The 27,159-nt window shown below is 39.5% G+C and overlaps 1 protein-coding gene across 19 annotated transcripts in view; it reads left to right on the top strand.

The window, feature by feature from the left end:
* DOCK10 (dedicator of cytokinesis 10) overlaps positions 1 to 27,159 on the top strand; it is a 280,570-nt gene that overhangs the window by 113,017 nt on the left and 140,394 nt on the right. For all 19 annotated transcript variants that reach the window (XM_078328693.1, XM_054257992.2, XM_035306599.3 and 16 more), the window contains exons 2-3: positions 548 to 667; positions 15,182 to 15,271. In XM_078328693.1, coding sequence (XP_078184819.1) covers positions 548 to 667; positions 15,182 to 15,271 — 210 coding nt within the window. The remainder of the gene's footprint in view (positions 1 to 547; positions 668 to 15,181; positions 15,272 to 27,159) is intronic.

Below are 27,159 nucleotides of genomic sequence, written 5' to 3'. Positions count from 1 at the left end.
TAGTTCTATTAGAAAATGACCTAGCTTTTCTCTGTAGAGACAAAGAGGCTCAGAGCCAAGCAATTGATCCTGACAGGGGATCCATGCATCTGTGACAACCAAGACCACCTGTGATAATTTGATTGCTAGCAAGGTGCCAATATTTTAAAATTGACCCAAGCAGAACTCACAAGGAAGTATCTAATTCAGAAGAAATGATGATAATCATCCTAATACTATAGCCAGAAAGCAGAAGGCCTTTCTTCATGTTGACAAAGATAAAATTTACATAAACAACTAGGGGTGGGTATCGTGAGCCTTGGGTACTCAATAAAAACAGCTTGAATTTCTGCGGGAGATATCAGGTATTTTAGGATTTTCTCATATTATTTCAAATCTGGATATAATAGTTATGTGGCTTTGCCCTAAATTCCTGGAGTCTCTGTGACTGCATTGGAAGGATTGTGTGGTAAAGCCCCAGTGATAACTAAGAAATTAAATCCATCCAGGCATAGAAAAGGGAGATGGTGTATGTCAGTGATTGATGCCATATTTTCTTTTTCTACAGCAAGAAAAGCCTAGGCTTCTTGAGCCTTTGGATTATGAGACAGTCATTGAAGAACTTGAAAAGACCTACCGGAATGATCCTCTTCAGGATCTCCTGTTCTTCCCCAGTGACGACTTTTCAGTAAGTCTTCTCTTCTCAAGCCATCTAGATTCAGGAGGGCCCTACAGATTGGGTCATTGCCTTTCCCTGTAGATTCAGAGAGCCAGCCCTCCCTGTGGCCACCCTATGTCACAGTCTCCACAGCAGCAGTTCACATCCAGTCATAGAAAGTATCCCAGGGCCCCCTCCAGTTGAAAGATCAGAGGCTCAGAGAGTCAGTGGCCACTGGGGTCTGGCAGGAGGCCCAGGACATTGCCCGGTTCCAGGTGGCACTCGTGTGCCCACCAATGTCCAGGTTTCTGATCACGGCCTTACCTGGACTCCCAGAGTACTTCCTCCCTCAGCCATTTCTAACTGAAAGCTTCCCAGCAACTGACACCAACCAATGGCAAAGACAGGATTCTATTAGCACAAAAGATGCAGGTCTTAAAAATCACCCTTAATCGTGGTTTGTCTTTAATAAGATACTTGGAGGCAAAGAACGGTAGGCTGGAACATTGTCATGGAGAGTTTTGTGGTCTGAGATAAGTCCCCTTTAGGGCAATGCACACTAGCGAATAGACAGCCTCTGAGGATAGCAGAGGTAATGAATGAAAAGAAAATTTGCTTTGGAGATAGATAAAGTTCCGGATGGTGAGCACCCACATGTTTCAGACATAAATACTGTTACTATGTGGTCTTAAACATTTTTAAATTGTGAACTAATATCTAACTATGCACACAGAGATCTTAATGGGCAGTTAGTAAACTTGCCTGTCTCTTCCTAAAAGAAAGGTAGTCTCAGACATCACAAACCTCAGCCTCTTAAAGCAGGTGAAAAGGCAGCTGAAGGGTATCCCTGTGAAACACCCATTGTCCTTGCAAACCTCGATCAGGGAGCATGGGTCTCTGTGCCTACACATTCCTCAAACAGCCTCCAACTTTCATTTTCTCTCTTACTTTGGGGGCAAATCTGGCTTCTAGCTTTTAAAGGATTGTTTGTTTGTTTGTGTTTCCACTTTCCTCCATGGATTCATGGAAAAGAAGGTATATGGAAGTTAATAATATTATTTTCCAAGTATAAACAACCATGGAAGAAAGGAGACAGATATGTAAATAGGAAGAAAGAAACTCTTCCAATCTGTTTTTCAAATTTTTAAACGACTTCCACTTGAGTGCTGGCACATTTTGAGACAGACTTATCTCATGCAGAAATCTCATTTCCGTGGTTGGACCAGGCCACTTGGAGTTGAACTGTAAGCAAAGTTAAACCACATTTTTTTAAATTCCACATCCTTATTTTCATTTTTCAGACTGAAGATTAACCTGATGAAAGGTCTCTCTTTTTTTTTTTTTTCTTTTTTGAGACCAAGCCTCACTCTGTCACTCAAACTTGAGTTGCAGTGACACAATCTTGGCTCACTGCAACCTCCACCTCCCGGGTTCAGGCAATTCTCCTGCCTCAGTCTCCCGAGTAGCTGGGAATACAGGCACCTGTCACCACACTGAGATAATTTTTGTAACTTTAGTAGAGACAGGGTTTTGCCATGTTGGCCAGGCTGATCTTGACTCATGACCTTAAGTGATCCACCCACCTCGGCCTCCTAGAACACTGGGATTACAGGTGTGAGCCACCACACCCGGCCTTGAACAGCCCCTTTATGTCAAACAACACCAAAAATCATGAATCCAGGAGCATCTTTTCTCCTAGTTGTGTCCTTCAGAAATATGTCAAATGCTACCACAAGGCCTCCCAGCTCAAAAAGAGAATGGAGGATGCAGGTAGACGGGCTGTAACATTTGCACTGAGTTTGAATTGTTTTGGCATTTTTTATGCTCACTTAAGTTGAGGAATGTCTCTGATTATTCCTTGATCATTACCATCCTTAGCAGTATAACAGAAATACAATAATAACTCTTTATTTTTCCAATATGAACATTCCAATAAATGCACTGAACTATTTTACTCTGTCCCTGCTTAAAACCCTTCTGTGGCTCCCCCATTGCCTTCAAAATGAAGTGCAGTCACCTCAGCATGGCCCAATGCCTGCTCCAAGATGTGTTCCTTGCCCATTTCTCAAGACCATAGCTTTCTCTCTCTCACCCCATCCTGGCCCATCATACACAGTCACCCTCATTCCCAACTAGGGTAAAAGACCAGCACAGTTCTAAACATACGGATATGCCATTCTATAATACACCCCACACTATTTCCTTCCTTTATTCATTCAGCAAATGCATAATGTATAATACTGAATGTGGGGCATTATTCTATGCATGGAGACAGCAGTAATTAGAAATCACCTGGGGTTCTATGGGATCTCACCTTTTGGTAGGCTTACATATTCCAAAAAAAAATAAGTAAACTAATTAATTTACCAGATAATTTCAGATAAAGACCAGTTCTATGAGGAAGATAAAACCAGGCAGAATCTGATGATAGAATCTCAGTAGGGTAAGAACCATGCTGATCTAACTGACCAAGGACAAACCTCTCTCAGGAGGTGACGTTTAAACTGAGTTCTGAGTTCTCAAGAAGTGTCAGCCATGCTGGGGAAGGCGTGTTTCAGGCTGAAGGCGTAGCTGGTGCAAGGGCCCTGGAGAGCTCCAAGATTGGAGTTTGGCATGGCTGGACAGGATAAGGCATTTGCATCTTATTCTAACTACAGGTAAAGGCAAGTCACAGGAGTGTTTCAAGAAGGAGAAGAAATGAATGAGTGTGGATTACTAAATATGAAAAGCTCATCTAGCCTCAGTGTGTAAAACACAAAATAGAGCCTAGAGGAAGTAGGGAGTGTGGTTTGAAGAGTCTTTCCCAATTAATCTCTGCCCAAGAGCTTTCTGATGCCACCTAATCCTTACTATCCGCAAATGTTACATCCTCCAAATGCATACATTTTAATTTGTATTAAGCAACTCACAAAAGGGTAGTGTCGAATATTATCTCTACATAAAATTGCCAGGTTTTGAATAATATGTGGAGATTGCTCCTCATGTTTCCTGCCCTAAAGAGTACGGCTTGGCAAACTGTGGCCCAGGGGTGACCTGCTGCCTATTTTTTATGTCCTATGAGCTAAGAATAGTTTTCATGTTTTTCAAACATTCTAAGGAAAGAAGATAATATTTCAGAACACATTCAGATTATCTGAAATTCAAATTCTGATATCCATTAAGAAAGATTTCTTGAACACGGACCCCATTTCTTGACCTGTGGTCAGTGGCTGCTTTTATGATGCAACAGATTTGCAGTAGTGACTACAGAGAAATAACAGCTGGAAAAGATTTATTCTTTGAGGCTTTACAGAAAGGGTTGGCTGATCCCTGCGCTACAGTACACTGCATGCGCTTTTGGTTTTTATCCTCACCCTCTTTGTGGAATAAAGACGTATCTTTAAATCTCTGACGTTACCTGCGCCACCCACAGCCTATGTCAGATTTTAGAGATGTAGCGCACCAACAGGAAGTGTCCAGCAGTCGGCACTTCCTGTCACTTCCTTGGCTCTCCCTTGAGCGGTAGGTGAGGCTCTTCTGGGGTGTGTGGGGTCAGTCTCCACTGAGCCAATGTGAAGTGGCCATAGAATGACCTCCCCAGTCCCAAGGTATTGTGGGATGGAAGGAGAGGGGCAGCTCCAAAAGTTCCCACCCTCCCTCTAAATGTCCTTCATCCAGTTTCTGCCCCTTAGATTGGAAAATCCAGCTCACTCATATGTTTCCACGTTACCAAGCACCCACACTTGCAGTACACATGATTCATTACTCAGTTTGTTTAATCAATATTTATTCAGCACCCACGAGGTGCTGAATATAGAACAGCACTTCCTTGACTAGTGAGACTGTCAAGAAAAGCAAAAGCCCTATGTTTAAGGAGCTCATGCCCTTTTATGGATGAAAAGCAAGTTGATTAAGAATGCTTATGGTTAAGAAATACCAAGAATCAGAGACTTCATCTGGTACCTGGTACACCAAAAGGATTACCTTTTACCAAGGCAGTATTCTTACATTGTGACTGTATATATTAGAAGTTTTTCTCTATTCACTCTGCTGTCCCAAGCCCCGAATACCCTCTTGTGCCTGTACCACACCCCCCTCCCCAAGAAGTGGCTTTGTAACTGGTCCTCCAGCTTTCTTCTTTGCTTGCTTTGATTCATTCACACACCGTACTCAATGGAAGCTGTTGGGAACACAAATTAGATAATGTCATGTCTCTGCTTAAAACTTCTTGGTGTTCCCATTGCCTTAAGAGTCAAATCCAGCTCCTCCCATAACCCCTGCCATCTAGTTCCCCATGATTTCTCAGCCCTCATCTGACTTGCTTCCCTCAATCACTGCACAGACATCAAGCATTGTTTGTTCCCCTAATTTGCCAAGCTCATCCCTTCTATGGGGCCTTTACACCCTCTATATAGCTGGTTTCTATTTTTCAATCACAACTCAGTTTAAACGTCACCTCTACAAAGAAGCATCCCGACTTCCAACCCTACATTTCCCTCACACCCAGTTGCTTTATAACATCACCCCACCTGCTTCTCTTGATAACACTTGTCACCTCTGGGAAATATCCCAGTTTGTTTTTTCACTCCTCTGTCACTTGTTTCTCACTGTTAGACGGTAGCCTCCAGCGGGACAGAGTTGTCTTCTGTCTTTATCACTGAAAGATTTTTCAGCAACTAAAGCAGCACTTGGCACAAAGCAGGTGGAAAATAAATATTTATTTCATGAATTATCTTTCAGAAACATCTAGATTGCTATTTTAGAGCATAATGTTGATCCTTTCAGTACCTTAAGGAACCAAAATACGATTTTAACAAAATTATTGAGAATGAAGAAGAAGAAGTAATTGGTTTTTGCTTGATGGTGGGGAAAATACTTCCCTCTTTGGCACAACTCAACATATCACCTTAAAAAACAGCACTAAGAACACGATTCCCTTTTTAAAGAGGCCCATTCTTCTAATACAGTGCCTGGCTCATGGCTGATATCAACAAAGGTTAGCTTTCTCTCTTACGCACTTTTTTTTAAGAGATGGAGTCTCTCTCTATTACCCAGGCTGGAGTATAGCGGCAAGTCACTGCAGCTTCAAACTTGGCCTCTCAAAGTGCTGGGATTACAGGCGTGAGCCACTGAATGAGTAAGTGAATATACTGATTCACTTACTCATTCACTTCCTTTCTGTTATTAGGCAAGGGAGAAATCAGTTGATATCTGTACTTCAAGTACCCAACACAATGTCTAGTTCATGGGCATTCAGTAGATATCAGAAATTGAATTAAAATAGTTTTCTTCCAGGTTAAGGAACTAACGCAGAAACACTTTCCTATATTTAGCATACCAGGTAAAAGCTCCTCCCTGTGGTATGTGGGTTCTGGGACTAAGCAGTATGAACTTCTGCACTCCGTGTGTCCCAATGATTCAGTAAGAATAAGCAGTATCGATGTGTTTATTAACCCATTCATTGCAAAAACATGTACTGCTTCAATAATTGCATTTGCTACTTTTGTTCATCTTTCTTTTTCAAGCTGGTAGTAATAGAAACTCAAGAACAACACAAAAAATAAATAACTTAGTCACCAAAGTGTGTGACTCAGTAAAGTAGGCAAAGAAAGTAAGAAAAGAAAGCAGGAGCTAAGAAGAATGGTTTCAAGGACACATTGAATCATGTAAATGATTCCATTTAAGAAGAGGCCGATGCAAAATAGCAGAACAAAAGTTGAGAAAGTCAGAAATGAGTTTCTTCCTGAGCAAAAGATGTAGAAAGCCTGAGGTGGGATCATTTCTGGGAAGTAGAAACCATAAATAAGAAAGTTCTGATGTCTGAAAGCTGGTAACACTGAACACTGTAGGAAGACCACCTATCACCTATACTTCAATACTGCCCACACCAGTAAAACTCTATTTCAGTTTACCTTCATGGACCACCTTCAGTGATCTAAGCTGTACATATCCAATTAAGAAGCAGGCCTTACATTTAAACACTTAGACTTTCAACACTGAACAGCGCGATTTTCAAAGTCAAAAGTCTGTGTCACATGACTACAATCACACCGCCCAGGAGTCTCATTATCTTCTCACATTCCATCTTCACATTAGTAGGTGTCCCTGAGCACTCCAAGGCATTCTTCACTTTTCATCGGCTTACTATTAAAACTCAGGGAATGGTGGATATCATGATATACCAATGGCTTGTTCTTTTCATAGTATGTCTTTAGCTAGAAAAAGCAAATGGTATATGGGGACTTCCAGACTCAACCACAGGGGTCATTCTTGGAGAGGAAGCAGAAAGACCTGAATATGTTTTAAATTGCAACTCAGTAAGGTCATGGGTTTTCTTTCTTTTTTTTTCTGAGACAAAGATTAACATTTTATAAGAATCTCAACCTCTTTTAAATCTGTGGTTTTTGAGCCTGAAAAGCAGACTTTAAATGGTTCTTGGAGTTCATGTAGGAACATTGTAATTGCAGTTTGACAGCTAAGTAATAGTCTTTGTCGAATTAGATTCTTTCTATGTTATAATATTCCTCTCATTTACAAGATAATGAAGTTAATATTCAGAAAGACTGTTGTTCAAGGAAATAGGGCAACTAGAAGGACAGACACCTAACATAAGCACCTTGATTTTTGCTATTAGTTTCTGTCTAAACAGGATGCTTTTGGCCAGATGCTTCTTAGAAAAAGAAGATGCACACGTTAGGAGAAATATTACCTTCCTGAATCCCACAGTGAGTGATGCCATTACAAAATAAGTACTGTAGTGAAACCATTGTAGTTGCTTATTTCATTTCAGTAAGAATGTGTGGAGACTCTGGTCTGTGTTTGACTGTGCTAAGAATGTATGTCCACAAGACATACATTGGACACAAATTTTCATAGAAGCATTATTCATAATAGCCCCAAAATGAAAATAACCCAAATAATCCATCAACTGATGAATGGATAAAAAGAACGTGATATATCCACACAATGGAATATTATTATTCAGCCATGAAAAGGGATGAAATGTTGACACAAGCTACAACTTAGATCAAGCTTGAACACATTTTATGAAGTGAAAGAAGCCGGCCACAAAAGACCACATAGTCCACATATATGAAATGCTCAAAATAGGCAAATCCATAGAGACAGAAAGGAGATTAGTGGTTGCCATGAGTTGGGTAGATGGAAAAATGAGAAGTGAATTCTAGTGGATATGGGGTTTCTTTTTGGCATGACGAAAATGTTCTAAAATCAAATAGTGGTAATGGTTGCACAACTCAGTGAATGTACCAAAAAACCACTTAATTCTACAATTTTAAAGGATAAATTTTATGACATATCAATTGTATTTCAGTTAGACAGCTTTAAAAAAAACATTCTATGTATTAGGGTAGAGGTGGTATACATATAGGTCATAGGAAGGGTACAAAAGAATCATGAAAACATGTATCTGGATACAAGCACTTTATTCTTTAAAAGGAATGAACGGAACGTAGCAAAGGAGTAATAAGGAACATGGCAAAATACACTTTACAGTTGTTATATTTTACTCCCAAAGCAGATGCACTGTGGCTTGCTTATAAACATAAAACACACAGGTAAAATGACTAACCGAATTCATCAGCAGCATAACCTTTGGGCCTGAAATACTCTTTGGGTAAGCTCCAGACTTCATGTGTGCTACAGGGAGTAAGTAATAGCATTCGGGGAAGAGAAAATGTGTGTTGGATGAATTAGAAAGCTTTTCAAAAGGAGCTGGCACCCATACAAAACCTGAGAGTTTCAAAGAATGAGGAAAAAAAAAAAGATTTTTAAAGAGGCAGAGGAGATGGGCAAAGACCCTGTGCAGGAATGAGGCTGCCCTGAAAGAGAAATGTGGGCAGCCATATGGGTTGGAGGCAGTGAGAGTTAGCAGTGCTGGCTGCTCTTCAGTCCATTTCTCTTCCCTGGATCGTGTCTGCAAGCCTGGCAGCAGGCAGGCCTCTTCACTGGCCTTCTTGGATGGTAAACTCGGACCACAGCCATTAGTCTTTGGCAGGGGGAGGTCCTGGTGGAGTAGGTGTCTTTATATTGATGGAGCACCTTGTTTCTTTGAATGTTCACATCTTCCCCTAGTTAGAATGTTTGGTCCTCACCTCTTTTTTTTTTTTTTTTGAGACGGAGTTTCGCTCTTGTTACCTAGGCTGGAGTGCAATGGCGAGATCTCGGCTCACTACTACCTCCGCCTCCTGGCTTCAGGCAATTCTCCTGCCTTAGCCTCCCGAGTAGCTGGGATAACGGGCACGTGCCATCATGCCCAGCTAATTTTTTGTATTTTTAGTAGAGACAGGCTTTCACCATGTTGACCAGGATGGTCTCGATCTCTTGACCTCAGGATCCACCCGCCTCGGCCTCCCAAAGTGATGGAATTACAGGCGTGAGCCACCGCACCCAGCCTGGTCCTCATCTCTTTAAAGGAGATGAGACACATTTTGGAGCCTGGAAAATAAGTCACACAAAAAAAGTGAAATGACTGGCCCAGTAGTTTGTCAATCCAAGAGTAAAATACCTTGAACTTCTTCTTACAGACTTCTAACCCTACTGTGTAACTTAAATATTACAACACTGCATCCTCATGCTTAACTTGGCTGGAATGGTTGCTATCCAATAATAGGCAACTGCTCATTATTTTTATATTTTCCATACAGTTAAACCCCAGCAAAACAAGAAGGAACTTCCCTTTAAAGCACAAGTCAGGGACTGAAGTAATATTCTCATGTATTTAAACAATAAGTAAGATAAAATCACAATAATACTCTTCTGAAGCAACTAATGGTAATCTAAGGACATTCTCTAATAGAATAAAAGGCAATATCAGTGTCTGAGAAAATCACTTTTAAACACATGCTGAGGTTTGGAATTGGTCATGAAGTTTTAGCTAATAGTTCTTATTGTTTGGCTTATAACTGTCCAAGCTTTGATTGATTGATTAAACACCATCATTTTTGAACAGGTGGAAGCTACAATACTGTCAGAGGAAGCTTTTCTCAGCCCCAAGATAGGATAAGCCCCAACAAGTATAATCCTTGTTTTATACTTTTACACTGACCTCTGACCAATTGAGAGATGGTCCTGATGAGCTTGGAATGAAGTGTTTTGTGGCCAGTGTAGGCAGCACATTGGCATCTATAACAAAGCCCCAAGACCACCCACTGCAGGCTGCAAGGAACCAGGAAGCGACAGGGCCCCGGGAAGGATGTCCAAATCTCATGGACCTGAAACTATAAAGAAAGGCCTGCGTGCCTCATTTCATGACAATTTTTATTTCCAAATGCCTGACCTCTGGACAAGAGAAAGCCTCCTTATAAAATTCTACCACCCAAGGAGAAGCTCAGCTGAATTCCACTGCAGTCTCAGATCCATTTTATGCTATTGAGCGGTACTAATTGTTGACCAGAGTTTTATAAAAGAGAACAGGAAGTCTCTTGCGGCCAAGGCAGTCTGTAGTGGTCTGAAAGCATCTGATTCTCAGAAAAGAAAAAAATTCTTTGTAACCATATTAAAACCCTTACCAAATATGACTGTTTATAGTTTCCTTCTTATTTGATCAATTCATTTTTGCTTCAGTGGACACACATTAAAGGGCTCTAAAATGAGAAGAGAGCCACAGTTTTTAAAGTGGAAACTTGTGTAGTCCTTGAAATTTCTTTTTTTTTTTCTTTTCTTTTTTTTTTTTTTTTTTTGAGACTGAGTTTCACTCTTGTTGCCCAAGCTGGAGTGCAATAGTGTGATCTCAGCTCACTGCAACCTCTGCCTCCCAGGTTCGAGCAATTCTCCTGCCTAAGCTTCCTGAGTAGCTAGATTACAGGTGCCTGCCATGATGCCAATATATATATATATACTTGTTTTATTTTACTATAATATATATATATATTTATTTACTTGTTTTATTTTATTTTATTTTTATTTTTTTAGTAGAGATGGGGTTTTGCCACGTTGTCCAGGCTGGTCTTGAACTTCCGACCTCAGGTGATCTGCCTACCTTGGTCTCCCAAAGTGCTGGGATTACAGGTGTGAGCCACCATGCCTAGCCCACTTTATTTTATTATGTCACAGAGCAGTGATCATAGTGGGACAGTAAGTTTGCTACATTGATGGAACAGGGAGCGGTTGTGTCACATGCAAAGTATGATAGAACCAATTTAGATCTTATTATTTATGTTTTACCTTATTATAAGCTTAATTTTGAGCCATGTTACTCTGCTGTCCATCAGACTCAGACTTACAGTATTTTTTTTTTTTTTTTGAGACGGATTCTCACTTCGTCACCAGGCACCAGGCTGAAGTGCAGTGGCGTGACCTTGGCTTACTGCAACCTCCCGCCTCCTGGGTTCAAACAATTCTCCTGCCTCAGCCTCCTGAGTAGCTGGGACTACAGGCGCGTGCCACCATGCCCAGCTAATTTTTTTGTATTTTTAGTAGAGACGGGGTTCACCACATTGGCCAGTATGGTCTTAATCTCCTGACCTCATGATCTGCGCGTCTCGGCCTCCCAAAGTGCTGGAATTACAGGTGTGAGCCACCGCGCCCAGCCCAGTATTTTTTTAAAAGTCAAGAAAGCCATAATGGAGACTCTAAGCAGAAAATGAAAAAGAGGAATATCTTGCATTTTTGTATAAAAAAATGTATTAACTAATGGCCATAATATAGAAATTTTTTTAATTCGAGAGAAAAAAATCTCATGTTCCCAGTAGATTCTAATATGTAATATTCCCTGGAAACCAAGCAAGACCATGTATCTGTAAGTTATCCATCAAATAGGAAACAAAGGTATCCCAGATAATTTAAATTCAGCAATAGTCCCCAAAGCTCAATTTAGCCATGGTTCTTAATATTCTACTACAAAATTTCAATAGAGTTGATTTACTGTTTATCTTCTAACAAAGTGAATAGCATAAAAGAAGCAACTTGAAGAAGGGAACTCAAAAGGAATTTAAAATATAAAGTGGGGCCGGGCACAGTGGCTCCTGCCTGAAATCCCACCACTTTGGAAGGCTGAGGCAGGTGGATCATGAGGTCAGGAGTTTGAGACCAGCCTGGCCAATATGGTGAAACCTCATCTCTACTAAAAATACAAAAAAAAAAAAAAATGCCTAGGCACAGTGGCAAGTGCCTGTAATCCCAGCTACTTGGGAAGCTGAGGCAGAAGAACTGCTTGAACCCAGGAGGCGGAGGTTGCAGTGAGCGGAGATCACACCACTGCACTCTAGCCTGGACAACAGAGTGAGACTCTATTTCCAAAAAAATAAAAATAAAGTGTAGGTCAGAGGCAGAGGCTCATGCCTGTAATCCCAGCAGTTTGGGAAGCTGAGACACGTAGATCACGTGAGTCCAATAGCTGGAGACCATCCTGGGCAACATGGTGAGACCCTGTCTCCACAAAAAAACAAAAAAAGTAAAAATTAGCCAGGCATGGTGGCACGCACCTGTAGTCTCAGCTACTGGGGAGGCTGATCACTTGAACCCAGGAGGTTGAGGCTGCAATGAGCTGTGATTGAACCACTTCACTCCAACCTCCAACCTGGGCAACAAAATGAGACCTTGTCTAAAAAAAAATAATAAAAAGTTTTTAAATCTTTAAATAAAAAGTAAAATGTAAATATTAAGACCCAGATTGGCTCGATCTTACTTTGCATGCACAGCAACTGCTCCCTGTTCCATCTGTGGCACTATGCTTGCTCCCTGCATCTCTGCCTGGTTTGAATTGGTAACCACAGTTCCTCTGAGCTCTGTTCAGACAGCTGCAGTCAAACCCTGGAGCAAGTGCAGTGGCCCAGGGAGCTCAGTCCACAGCTGTGCTTTAGGGGCAAGCATTCATTTTCACCATTGATGTATCTAGAACCTAGTTTTCTCATTTTTCATTCTCTGATCTTGTTAGATCTACATGACCTTCTTCTTTCACAGGATACAAAACCTCTGCTTTCTGACGTGCATGTGCACATGCACACACACTCACACTGGCACATCACATCCATTTACATGTGTACAGATGTACACATGCAGACACACTCTACACACACATACCACGGCACACACCACAACATGCACACCACACATACACACTCACACCATACATACACATGCAGACACACTACACATATTCACATTACACATACACACACCACACATACACAATTACACCACACACACTCATATCACATACACACATTCACCACACACACTCACACCACACATACACCCACCTCACATACACATGACACACTCACACCACACATACACACTCACAACACACACACACTACACATACACAGACTCACACATATACCATATGTACACATGCTCACACCACACATATAAACCACACATACACATACACTCACCATACCACATATACATACACACACTCACCACACAGACCACACATACACTCACCACACACACATCATGCATATACACACCACACATACGCATACACTTACCATAAACACACACCACACATACACACACACTTATACACACATTCACACCACACATATACACACCACACATGCTCACACTCACACCACACATACACTCATACCACACATACACGTGCACTCAAATGCAACACACTGTCATGTACACACACTAACACACTCCACACATACTCATTGCACACACACTACACCCAGTTGCACATGCTCACAGTCTCAAAACACACATGTATACATATCATACACATTCCATGCATATACACACCACACATACATTTACCATAAACATGCACACACCACACATACATGCATACTTATACTGTACACACACTCACACCAAACACATATACCCACCCCACACACACCCACACTCACATCACACATACACATGCATTCAAACACAACACACTCTCATGCACACACACTAATACACTCCACATGTACTCACTGCACACACACACTACACCCAACTGTACACGATCACAGACTGAAAACACGTACATACACCACACATACACACACAGCACACACAACACAAGTACAAACACACCACACATAAACGCATACACATCACACTCATACCACATACACATACACACGACACACACATACACACTTACCACACACACACCACACATACACAGACCACACACTATACATACAGCACACAAACTCACATCCACCACATACTCACCACACACACTCATACTGCACATACACACACACCCCACACAAGTACACTCACTTAAATGCAACATACTCTCATGCACACCCACACTCCACACACTCATTGCACAGACACACCTGCCCAATTGCACATGCTCACATACTCACAGACCACCACATTCATGCTCCCACATACTTTCATCCTCTGATGGAACACACATGTACACAACAGTCAGTACATTCAACAACGAACTATATAGGTATCCAACTAGGCACTGAGGTTATAAGTGAACAAAATAAAATGTCATGCACTCACCGAGCTTACATCAGGAGTGAAGAACGGGGAGATTTGAAGAAAATAAGAGTCCAGGATTGGAAGAGAAGGAATGATGGGAAGGACGCCACCCTTGGTGGCAGAGCTGCCTGCAAGGGCTGTGAACTCGGAAGACAAAACTCCCTTGATCTCTCCCTACCCATCTTCTCCAATACTAAGGATGAGTTTGGAAATTCTTCTCTGTTCCAACAGCTAACCTAGAGCAGTTTAAATTAATAGCTGTGATTTGGGGGATTTGCAATGTACAAGATCTCAGCTGTTGGTACCACAGATGTCACAGATTCATATCCTGAGCATCCCTATAGCCACTGAGGTATACAGACTGAAGGAAGTGGATGGCTGGAAGTGGAAACTTGCTGTTTTAGGGCATCTCATTCCCCTATGCTTCATGGAGCTAAAGATATATAAAAGGCAATAACCTATGAAATTCTGTTTTTTATGTTTTGTTTTAGGAAGTACTTTATATATTAATGTATAATCATTCAAAAGAATATTGTTTATTTAGCATGGAAGTTGAGAAATAGTTTGCTTATTTCAACTATTTCAAAAATAAAGACCCAAAAACACGACCTACTTTTTCAAGGTTCAGATTTACTAAACACTCTTCCTTCCCACCCCTAACTACGACTACATGTGCACACACACGTATGCACTCACACAGCTACCTTCTAAAAGGGACTGTGTTTATCCCTTGATATTTGAATTATTTGCAATATCATTAAACTAATGCTGATTTTGTAAGTTTTCTTTTTCATTTCAAATTCATTTTAGCCTTAGCAGCAACAATAAAAAAGATTCCAATAGAAATAAGCTAAGTTGAAAACATACAGATGCCCCAATTTTTGTTTTCTGCAAAGGGGGGAAACAGCTTTAAACTATGAGCTGCACTAATAAAACAGTAGCTGTTGTAAGAATGCTAGGACTGGTAATCAAATAAATGTCTGCATCTTCTCTCCTAGAGACTAAATTGGGAAGAACTACAGAAGTATCTCTGTCTTCTGTTAGCCTTGAAGGCTAAGATTTAAGACAACTTCCCTTTTGCGGTTTCAGTGTGCTGGTCTGCTCAACACTTCTAAGTTGGAGGACTCAGTTTCTTTTCATTGTTCATTTCAGGCAGCCACAGTCTCCTGGGATATCCGCACATTGTACTCAACAGTACCTGAAGATGCAGAGCACAAGGCAGAAAATTTACTGGTGAAGGAGGTAAACATGATGCTTCCAATGCTTTCTTTATACGGCTTTTGTTTTTTCCGAGAAATTCTCAATACAACTTACTATTATCATCTTCCTCTCATTTCAAGAGATAATGCGAAATATTCTAATTAGTGGATTTTTTTTTTTTGAGGCAGGTCTCACTCTGTTACCCAGGCTGGAGTGCAGTGGCATCATCTCTGCTCACAGCAGCCTCCATCTCCTGGGTTCAAGCAATATTCGTGCTTCAGCCTCCCCAAATAGCTAGAATTACAGGCATATGCCATCGTGCCTGGTTAATTTCTGTATTTTTAGTAGAGACAGAATTTCACCATGTTGTCCTAACTGCTGTCAAACTCTTGACCTCAAGTGATCCGCCCACCTCAGCTTCCCAAAGTGCTGGGATTACAGGCATGAGCCACTGTGCTCGGCCCTAGTGGTCTTTCAATTCTTAGAGGGCTTTACATCTTCCTTTTAATCATTTCCCATTATCTGGTGATTGTTCAAGTTTTAGATTTTCTTTTCTTTTGTTTTTGATTAATTTAAAACCCCCGGGTTGAGAAATGCTTAAGTATTCCTAATACAAATATTTTATTTAATTTTATTTACGTGGATTGACTTTTCGGAACAACCAGACTACATTAGAATTTTGGATAATGGAGTTCTTATTTGAAAACGTATCTCTTTTAAGTACTAACTATGGAAATAATTAATGGTAAAACCCTGTGGACAACTTGAAGAGACCATATTAGACCATTAGTGCACTGCTATAAAGAAACACCCTGAGACTGGGTAATTTATAAGGAAAAGAGGTTTAATTCACTCACGTTTCTGCAGGCTGTCCAAGAAGCATGGTTCGGCATCTGCTTGGTTTCTAGGGAGGCCTCAGGAAGCTTACTCTCATGGTGGAAGGCCAAGGGGGAACAAGCATATCACATGGCAAAAGCAGGAGCATGCAAGAGAGAGTGGAGTAGAGGTGCCACAGTCTTCTTTGATTTTTTATTTTATTTACTTATTTATCTATTTATTTTTGAGACAGAATCTTGCTTTGTCGCCCAGGCTGGACTGCAGTGGCATGATCTCGGCTCACTGCAACCTCCACCTCCCAGGTTCAAGTGATTCTCCTGCCTCAGCCTCCCAAGTAGCTGGAACTACAAATGGGCGCCACCCATGCCCAGCTAATTTTTGTATTTTCAGTAGAGATGGGGTTTCACCATGTTGGATTCCTGACCTCAAGTGATCTGCCGCCTCAGCCTCCCAAAGTGCTGGGATTACAGGCATGAGCCACGGCACCCAGCCAAATGGCCAGATCTTGTGAACTCAGAGCTGGAACTCATTTATCACTAGGGTATGACCCAAGTCATTCATGAGGGATTTAACCCCATGATCCAAACACCTCCCAGCAGGCCACACCTTTAACACTGGGAATTACATTTCAATATGAGATTTGGATGGGGACAAGTATCCAAACTATATCAGGGACTGATAGAACATCTCTGGGTGTAGTATCGACTTCCATTCTATTGGTTTATAAGAGATCTACAAAACAGCTGCTTTTTCTTCTAACTAGACTCCAGGTGGCTTTAGAGCGGGAATCCGGCCAGTGTATAGCAGTTACTTAGCACATGTTTACTGCATAAATAAATGCTGCTTATCCTTTCCTTGTAGAAACTACAGTGATAAAATTTAGCCCACCACTGGTCAAACTGAAAGTAGTGGAATCTAAGTTCAGTCTTGAATCCTGAGAAAGTGGTGTGTCGCAACTAGGATTTCATTACAACTGCATGTAATAGCAATATATTTTCTCAGCTCTTAATATATTGATGTTATATAAGGTAGCCTTATTAGTGTGCATGTTAATACTAATATGACTGTAGGTATTTTCTGTTGTACTGTTTGGTTCAGATCATTGTTTGCCATTTTTTTACCTGCCTTTTTTTCCAAGTCCATTATTTTGCATGTATTTCCCAAAATTCACATTGCACTACAATACCTTTTAAAAAGACAGAAAAAGGAAAAGTTCAGACTCAGACAACGTCAGGATATCTGAGAATACTGTCTTCATATTTGCTGATAAAAATAGTGTGTGATATCAGTACTGTAATATTTTGTTTAGAGTTGCCTTAGAGAAAGTCTTAGCATACAGTAGGGCATCACTGCTCTTTAAAAAAAAACAGTTGGAAAACAATTTTTATATCAGATAATCAGATTTATTGAAACCGGGTCTGCAATCAGTATGTGTTAACTGAGGCAGGATTCAGCATTTTTGTTCACATTGACTTCCTCCTTATAATTTAGTCACAAATGTGAGTGGAATTTTAAAACTCCATTTCTTATTCTTACTATTAATTACTGATATTTTTAAAGACCTGTTGATTTCCTAATATAAATAACTAGCTTGTTAAACTCTTATCCTAATAGTTCATATTTAATTTTGTAGGCATGTAGGCATAAACAATTAAAATTTTCTTCTCATCTATTAAGTATATATTTAGTTTTTATTGTATTCTACTGTCTACTATCCCCAAAACAATGTTGAATAATAATGCTAATACCAGGCAATATGCCTTATTTTTGAATTTAGGGGGAGACGGTAGGGGAGACCTTTATGAAGGATTGTGTTTTGTGTTGGTTTCTGGTGTTTCTTTATTGTGTTTTAAAAGGTGTCTTTCTATGAAACTGTAGAGTGTTTATAGAGACTGGCTGCCATGTTATCACATGCACATACAGCCTGTTGATACAACAGCTTTTCTGTTTTATTTAGCATGGTAATAAAATCAGTAGCCTGTTGTGATGTGGATTCCTGCTTGTACTTCTGGTATAAATTTTCTACTTCAAGTTGTATTATTACCTTAGTACCCTGTTGCCTTCAAAATGTTTTTAGTTTATGTCAAATTTTGGCATTTACATTTTGGGTGAAATTTGGCTCTGGTTTTCTTTTTTCCTTTGGTATTAGAGAGATGCTAGCGTTAATAAATAAATTGGGGCACTCTACGTCTTTTTCTGTATTCTGAAATAAACAAGTGAAACAAGAAAGTATCTAGAAGAAATGTAAGTGCATACAATTAAGAAATAGTAAAGATGGCACTCAAATTCTCTGGACAAATACTGCTCAACTACCCATTTTGGAAGAAAATTAACTATGTTCATATCTCATATTATATACAAAAATTCCAGATGAATAAAATAATCTAAATTTTAAAAACAAAAGTTATAACAATGTGGGGAAACATTTTTAAGAAGGAAATTAGGGAAAACAGATTTAACCAAATAAAAATTTAAACTTTGTGTATGATTAATGGTACTGTAAACACAGTCAAAAGAAAATATTTAATTAGAAAAATCATTTGTAACTCATTATATCTTTTGCCGAACACACAAAATTAAAGAATACTACAAAATTAATTTAAAAAGACAAAAACTCAAGAAAATGTGAGCAAAAGATATGGGCAAGCTGTTTGAAAGAAGAAATGCTGCTGGCTAAGAGGCATACAAGGTTGCTCAGCCTCGCTAGTAGTCATGGAAAGTGAAATTAAAAGAAAAATTTTAGGGAAGAAAAAATTTAAGATAAATATCATTTAGCAATGATAAGAATATAGTGAAACACATATTCAAACATCACTGTCATGTGATGTTTGAAATACATCTGTAACTTTTGAAATACAATTCACAAGTATATTTAAAGTAGCATATAAGATATACAAATGCATAATATAAAAACACTCGGGAATAAAGATATAATTAACAGACATGTATGCTGCATTGGAAATTTTGAATTATCAATTAATAAAGGTGAGGCTAAAATTTATTTACATTTTAATTTGTAGCAATATACACCAAATAAAAAATTATATATATTTAAATAGCTTAGTTGTGGTGCCCATAATGTTTTGCTTTGTTTTGTTTTGATTTTTTAGAGGGAGTGCAGGGGGCAGGAACTCTGCTTACTGCAACCTCAGCCTCCTGGGTTCAAGCAATTTTCCTGCTTTAGCCTACCGAGTAGTTGGGATTGCAGGCACCTGCAACCATGGCTGCCTAATTTTTGTATTTTTAGTAGAGATGAGGTTTCACCATGTTGGCCATGCTGGTCTCAAACTCCTGACCCCAAACGATCCACCCACCTCAGCCTCCCAGAGTTCTGGGATTACAGATGTGAGCCACCGTGCCCAGCCTGACACCCATAATATATTGTTAGGAGAAAAAGCAAGTCACAGAATTGTAGTATGATATCATGAAAGATAGAAAACCTATACGTATATACACAAATATGTTCATATAAGACTAGAGAAAGTATAAAAGAATGCACACATCAAACTGGTAACAATGGCTACCTCACAAGTTTGGGACTGTAGTGGGGTGGAGAGATCGACTTTCAATTTATATAATTCTCTTTTATCAGGATATTACACATGAAAGCTATTTTGGAAAAAAAAAGCTAGGATATATTTTTAGTAGAGAATTATTAGTTAGAATGTATTTTCCATAGAGATTTTTAGTAGAGATGGGAGGCTGGGAATGGTAGCTTACACCTGTAATCCCAGCACATTGGCAGGCCAAGGCAGGTGGATTATCTGAGGTCAGGAGTTCGAGACCAGCCTGACCAATGTGGTGAAACCCCGTCTCTACTAAAAATACAAAATTAGCTGGGAGTAGCGGCACATGCCTGTAAGCCTACTTGGGAGGCTGAGGCAGGAGAATCGCTTGAACCCGGGAGGCGGAGGTTGCAATGAGCCAAGATCATACCATTGCACTCCAGCCTGGGCCTCAAGAGCAAAATCCCTTTTCCATTAAAAATGCACAACAAAAAAGGTATTTTTAAATGCTACCAGAATTGGAAGTGACCCAAGTCTATTGCCTAAACTTGTTTCCAAAAGTTAAAAATCCAACACAATTCTTCGAGTCATTGGATAATTATCTAAAAGACTACTTCAGATTCATTTTTATTGTTTTTGCTGATGAAAATGGCATGTGGAACATTCAAACTCTCATGCGTGTCTTGCTTTAGGATTCCACCTGCTGGGCTTGTCTGTCACTCATAGAAGTCAATTAAGTTCAGCTGACATAGCCCATTTTCAGCCATTTTTAATGCAACTGCAATGGATATATAAATGTATCATTTAGGGACTTTTCATTTCATGGTCCTTTTGCCTGCTGTCATTGTGGGTATATAAATATAAAGCATTTGTATATTTCCAGTTTTTAGCAGTTTCCAATTGGTCTCACGTGAACAAGTGTTCCTAGTTCGTAGCTCTGGGTATCTAGAACCCAAAGCTTTCACAACCTTGGATTTGGCTGGCGGCCTCCTTCAGCTCCTGCCTACTGCCTCATTTTATTGCCAAGCATGCTTTCAAAGTAGGCCCAATTGGTCTTAACTCTAAATTCTGGAACCATTCAGAACCTCCACCCCCAATCTCTAGATCCAACCAAGGTTTCAAGTGTAGCTATTTTTCCAGGCGAAAGAGGGCGTGAAAAGCAGGTAAGTGGATTCATACAACAGGAGACTTCAAAAGAATATTCTAGAGTCCCCAGAGGCCTTCAGTTCTGTTTGTGTTTCAAGAGCTTCTACCTCACAACATCAGATGTCAAATCTTTTCATCTCTCTGTAGTTCTCTAGGAATGTCACCTTCAGCTGAAGACAGGGGAAATTTCTTACCTCCACTTTTGTTCCCACTTTAATTCCCTTTCAACTGCTTGTAGCCTTCTTTTCTCTCTTGTACCTCAGCGTCTTACTTCTCTAAGAACTGCTGCAAGGTGAAACCAAGTAGACTGCCTTTCACCCTAGATCCCAAATATCTGCTAAACTTTTATGTTGCAAAACTCAGGACAGAACATTGGATTCTCTTTGGCAACACGAATGAATCTTCCTGCCATATTTTGCTCAACTGTATGGATCTAAAGTAGAAAAAAAAAAGAAAGGAGGAAGCCTGGGACAAAACTGTTTTCTTCCCTGATAATTTTTCTGTGTCACTAGCACTAATAACCCTGCAAAAACTCCGTATTAGTCCTTGGTTTTAAGGATAGAAAGTGAAACAGGATGGAAAGAAGATAAGCCCTACTTAGAAATATCCCGTGATGATAATGAAACATGAATAGTCAGGCCTGGAGACAGCAGATAAAAGGAAAGAGGTCACCACCGAGCTGGGCTAAGACTGAGAAATGGCCCTAGGGAATTACACTGCCAAACGTCTTGATCCCAATTGCTAATAGCTGCTAACCTTGACTGACTACTTAACTTTGTGCCAGCTATACTTCTAAGCCCTTTACTTGTAGTTATTACATATGTTTGTTATATCATCGTTATCACCTTTTAATAACAAGGAAACTATGTCATGGAAATATTAAGAAATTTGCCCAGTCAGCATTAGACAGCCAGGAATAGACAGATCCAACATCTGGACACTTGCCACCAGCCCCGCCCCTGGGCTCCTAACGGCGATGCTAACTGCCAATAGGGTGCTTTGCTGTAAAATTGCTATGTTTCTCTGGAAAGAATATTTCTCTCAGTCTTCACCCTCACAGCCCCACTGTGGTTTCTGCCCAGATGACTCTGATGCATATGGTCAGTGGACCACACTTTCAGGAACATTGGCTGGATTTTTGGAAACTAGATTATGCTAACACTGAAATGAATTCATTGACGTTGGTACAGCTTTGTAGAAACACTTGCTTGCCCTACAACAAGTGTATTAAGCAATGTTATTGGTCCATCCTGTGCTAAATTGCCCTGCGGCTCCCTGTGGGGTGGCAAGGGCAAATACCATGGTTGCTAGGCAACAGATTGGCAAGAATCTAGTCTCAACACATCCAGCTCAGTAAAAATTTTGGGTTTTGTTTTTTCTCACTGCTCTGTACTTTGACAGTTCTCAGCTTCTTGTGAAAGGCATTAGGCATTCTTTCCTTTTTTTAATCCTGAATGATTTCATATTTGAATGGGAGTTCACTAACATGAACAGTTTCTTCCTTTCCTGTTATATCTGTTATTAATTCTCCAATCTCTTAAGTGTAAAATTAAATATTCCCCACACAAAAGCATAGGTTTATTTCACATCCATTAAACACTGCTTGCTAACATCAAGTTCTAGTTGAGTACATAGTTGTATAGACATTGTGCATACCTGAAAACTTTTGGGCACTCCGTGAAATAGGCATTACGACCTCATTTTACAGCCTACAAAACAGGCTCTGAATGAATAACGAACTCGCCCAAGTTCATACACAGCCAGAATTAAGGCTCTGTTATTTTTGACCTCATATTCCGTGTTCTTACACATTTGATTGGATCTGATACTTTGATAAGTTTCTTTAAGTCACATGCTCACTAGTCCACTGCTCATAAGGGAATGTATCCTCCATTTTGGAAAACTATTAACCTTTCTGCCTCAGTTTCTTCATCTTTAAATAGGGATATTAATAATCTTGTGCCGTGATTCTGAAAATAAACATAGCAATAGTATGAAAACGCTTGGAAAACAACTACTGGAGAGCATTGTCTTTATCTGAATCTCAAAAGTGGCTAAAAATGAATTTTTTTTTAGATCATAAAAAAAAATCTAAACACGTCAGTGATAAAATAAGCACCACTCCCACAGGGGGTTTGAGGTGGAGAGCAGGATAATTAAAGGGATCTATAAATAGGATGCAAACTTCCTAAGCAAAACTTCTCTAACAAAGTTTTTATTTTAATACACACAAAGAGATGATATAAAGTCAGAAGGAAGCTCAGCACACCAATTAAAACTAAGCGCTTGGTTCAGTCTCTCTTAACAAAAGGAGATGAGGGAGCAGAGAATCGAGAATAATACAGTGGCTCAAGAGGGAATAAAGGTCTAGGGACCACTTCAGCTGAATGGCTGAGAGAAATACAAGGTAGCGAGTTACTCTGACAACAAAGCCCTCTCTGATTCCTGGAAAGCAGCCCTGCTGCAGTTGTAGAATAATGATGAAATGAGGAGAGAGTAATACATTTGAGAATCCAAGTCTCACTTTGGTCATGGCATAAAACCCTTGGGGACTTAGGAGGTATGACCCCATTGAAAGAACAGAAGTGGGCTGGGTGCAGTGGCTCACACCAGCAATCTCAGCACTTTGGGAAGCCAAGGCAAAAGGATTGCTGGAGCTCGGGAGTTCAAGACCAGCCTGGGCAATGTAGTGAGACCCCATCTCTTAAAAAAACTTTTTAATTAGCTGGGTATGATGGTGTACACCTTACTCAGGAGGCTAAGGCAGAAGCATGACTTGAGCTCAGGAATTTGAGACCACATGATTGAGCTATGCATATGTCACTGAACTTCAGCCTGGGCAACAGAGTGAGACTCTGTCTGTAGAAAAGTAAAAAAGAACAAAAGCAAATACGTATCTCTACATCCATATCTACACATGTACACACACACGCGCTATGATTATGTACTGTCTTCACCCAAATAACATTATGTTACTGGGGCAAGGAAAAGTTGAAACCAGAAATGAATTTTGAAAAGGAAAAAATAAAAATGAAAACAGGATCCAAGACTAAACGATACAAATAAGATTTAAGGCAAAGTAAATGTTGTTGAAATCTCTAGCTGACCATAGAAAATTCGCACTGAATAAAAACAAACAAACAAAAAAAAAACAGAAAAATTCATGATTTAAATCAGGACAGAACGCAACTTTATGTAGGTATAGAATGTTCTGCAAAAGGCCAGGTCTGCAGGATATCCCTAAGTGTCACACACACACACACATTCAGTCTTTAATTAGCTAATATCCATCAAGACTGTCTTAGAAGGGAAAATGAAATGAAACATTTCTAAAATGTATTTGACCATGTAGAATGTCTGTCCATTTTTCCCCGAGTATCTTTAAGAAACACCTCTGAGAAATGCTCATGTGAATGTGATCCGAGGAGATCACTGGATACTAGGGACACAGCCTAGTTCAAGTAACACAGAATCAACTATTAGGTGGACCTGAGTTCATTCAGGCTAATTCTAATGAAGAAAAAGAAAATATGAAAGCCCCCAGGAGATCAGATAAATTAGTTGTTTCTTTTCATGGCTAAACCTCTATTCTTAATTCTTATTGAGAGCATGGAAAATGTCTACCTGTATTCAGGGAGGTCATGCAATTGTAAGATAATTCCGCACAAGCCCCAGTAAGTTCTGCAGACTTACCCTCATACAGCAAATTATAAGTATAAATAACGTTCATCTCAAAGTTTGAAGTAATTAACAATGATCATAAATGTCAGTGTAATACTCTTTTGGCCCTTAAATTTATCCCCTCATTCCCCTATCTAATTGTTAGACTATCGTTTCTCTTGTCCTAAGGGCAGATGTTAATCCAGTGGCATAAACGGGGTATATAAGAATCTGCTAATTGCAATTCAGTTAGATGGAGTTAATTACCATATCTTTACAAAGAGTGAAATTTACGTAGAAACTTCCTCTCCCACTGATTTACTAGTAATACAGATCACATTGTGTCAAAAGCGAAAGTGTATGCGACAAAGAGCATCAATCATTGGATGGAAGAACAGAAGAGGTTCATCAACCAACATTTATTATTGGCTAAGTCAATGATACCATGTGGATGTAGCACAGTCCCTGCCCTCAAGCTGCATACCATCAGGCAAGAAGTAACAGACCTATGATCAGATTTCTACGACACACTCTGACAAGTACCCCCTGGAGTACTACTTTAAGACAAACAAGATCACGTTTGCATGTCAGAAGAAACAATTAAAAGCATACCAGAGTATGAACTGGTTGGTTTGGGAAGGAGTAAGACTGAAGAAAACTTGGACAGATAGGTGACTATTTGTTTTAATAGTCCAGGAGCATGATTACAAAGAGCGGTACTAACATATGGTTATGTGATTGTGGTACCAGTAAAGATCTATTAAGGAGATAGAATTGACAGGAATTGGGGACTGAAAATAAAGTAAAGAAGTGGAACGTGTTTGTGATGACTCCCATAATTAATGGCTTGGGTTGTTACCTAGATGGTTGTGCCATTAATTTAAATAAGGTTTCCAGAAGAGAGTGAAGGATGAAGCAAGGAAGATAACCTTATTTGCCAACATGCAGAGAGAGACATCAAAGAAGAAAGTAAATACGTATGTCTGGACTATAGGGAAGTGTGAGAAGTTAACTCTGGATTTGAAAGTTGAAGCTTTGAACCTGGAAGAGTATGCCCATGAACACCAGAGAATGGGCTGGAGCTGGGAAGGCAGGTCCCTGAGCCACAATCTCACTAGGGGGCAGGCAGAAAGGACCCTGTGTAAGGAATGGAAAATGAGTGGGGAGCGAGGAAAGAAGGGAACAAGGAGACATTGATATCTCATAATCAAGGAAGAAGGGTAATAGTGAGAGAAAGTGCATCAATGGCATAAAATGCCAAAGAAGAATCAAGACAGGGGCTCACTGGATTGGGCAATTCGGGATCATTGGTGGTCTTTAGCAGACCAGTTTCTGAAGCTGGGAGCACACCCTGATTACAGTGGGTTAAACTCTGAAGAGTGGGGTTTGTTTCTTATCAAGCAAGGTGTTTGTATATTGTTGTTCCTTTACTTGCAAAGCATAAACCCACTTCAGGAATAAACCTAATAAAAATATTTGAATTCTTCAGGCAGGGTACCCAATACACACAAAAGTTAAAAAATTGTTCCATAGGCCATTTATTGATCTTCAAATTATGTACCAAAATACTGCTTAATGTATTGCAGAGCAAAATTCTGTAAACATGAAAAACAATATGATCCGATGAGTGTAAGATTGGAAATGAAATCTCTATCTCTTCCTCTTCTTCCTTTGCACCATTTGGACTCAGACAAGTGGTATTTTATTAATTCAGGGGAAAATTATGAATATTCAAAATAGAAGCCACATCACATGACTTTGTGGAAGAAAAAGAGATCTTAAACAACTTAAGAGTCCTAGACATAGTGAAGAAAATTACAGAGGAGGGAGTTGCCTATAATTTAAAAGTACTTCCTGCTGCTCATTTTTAACTGAAAGAAATATATCTAACTAGAATGAAATTTATCTTGTCTCAAGAAAACACAGGGAATTTCTTTTCTTACTTTTATAGTTAAAATAATTCTATATGCTTTGTGGTTAATTTTGGACTATATTATTTAAGTTAACAAACGATTCTTTTGACCAAAATGCCTTTGTTTAGTATACTTTATACTAACTTTCAAATTTCATGTGTAGACTAAGGTGCACTCACACTTGCCCATAAATAAGAATGTCTCTTAATAGTTGATTTGGGAGAATGGGTTGCATGTATAAATAAATTAAATAAAAACGAATGTTGTTTTCTGATCCTGAAATACTGGACAGCAAATGAATGACTCCAGTGCGTTTATTAACTTTAGACCAGAGCACAGTTAGCATGGAGTTCCTCATCTTAGAGCTAACTCCTATACTGTGACCTCAGGGCATAATGAGAAGAAAATGAAATTACAAACATTGCTTCAAAATTTTTTAAAAATTACATTCTTTCTTAATAAAATCCATGTAGATAAAAATATTTGTTTGTATGTTTTATTTTGGTTTTGTTTTGGGAGCTTGGGATTTTTATTTTTTGAAAAATAAGGATCTTAATTTACTAATGAAGGACTTGCTGATGAAGATCTTGTTGGAAGTTAAGAGACTTTTCATTTTGCGTGTACTTTTTACAAATAAATTTAAAGCCATGTTTATGTTATGACTTTAAAAATTTAATGGAAAATTAAGATATTAAAATCTGTTGTCTTACATTTGGCCTATTTGTGTTCATGTGTGGTGACTATATTCCTTTTTCTTTTCTTTTTTTTTTTGTAAGCTCAGAATAGGTAGAGTAGAGAAGAAAAAGGAAAGATAAGCCAAGGCCAGATTGTGAAAGGTCTTACATCATATTTCAAGGAATTTGGATTT

Source organism: Callithrix jacchus, chromosome 6 (genome assembly GCF_049354715.1).
Source record: "Callithrix jacchus isolate 240 chromosome 6, calJac240_pri, whole genome shotgun sequence".
NCBI lineage: Eukaryota > Metazoa > Chordata > Mammalia > Primates > Cebidae > Callithrix > Callithrix jacchus.
The sequence above is the reverse complement of the archived record's forward strand: the minus strand, read 5'-3'. Positions and strand labels throughout refer to the sequence as shown.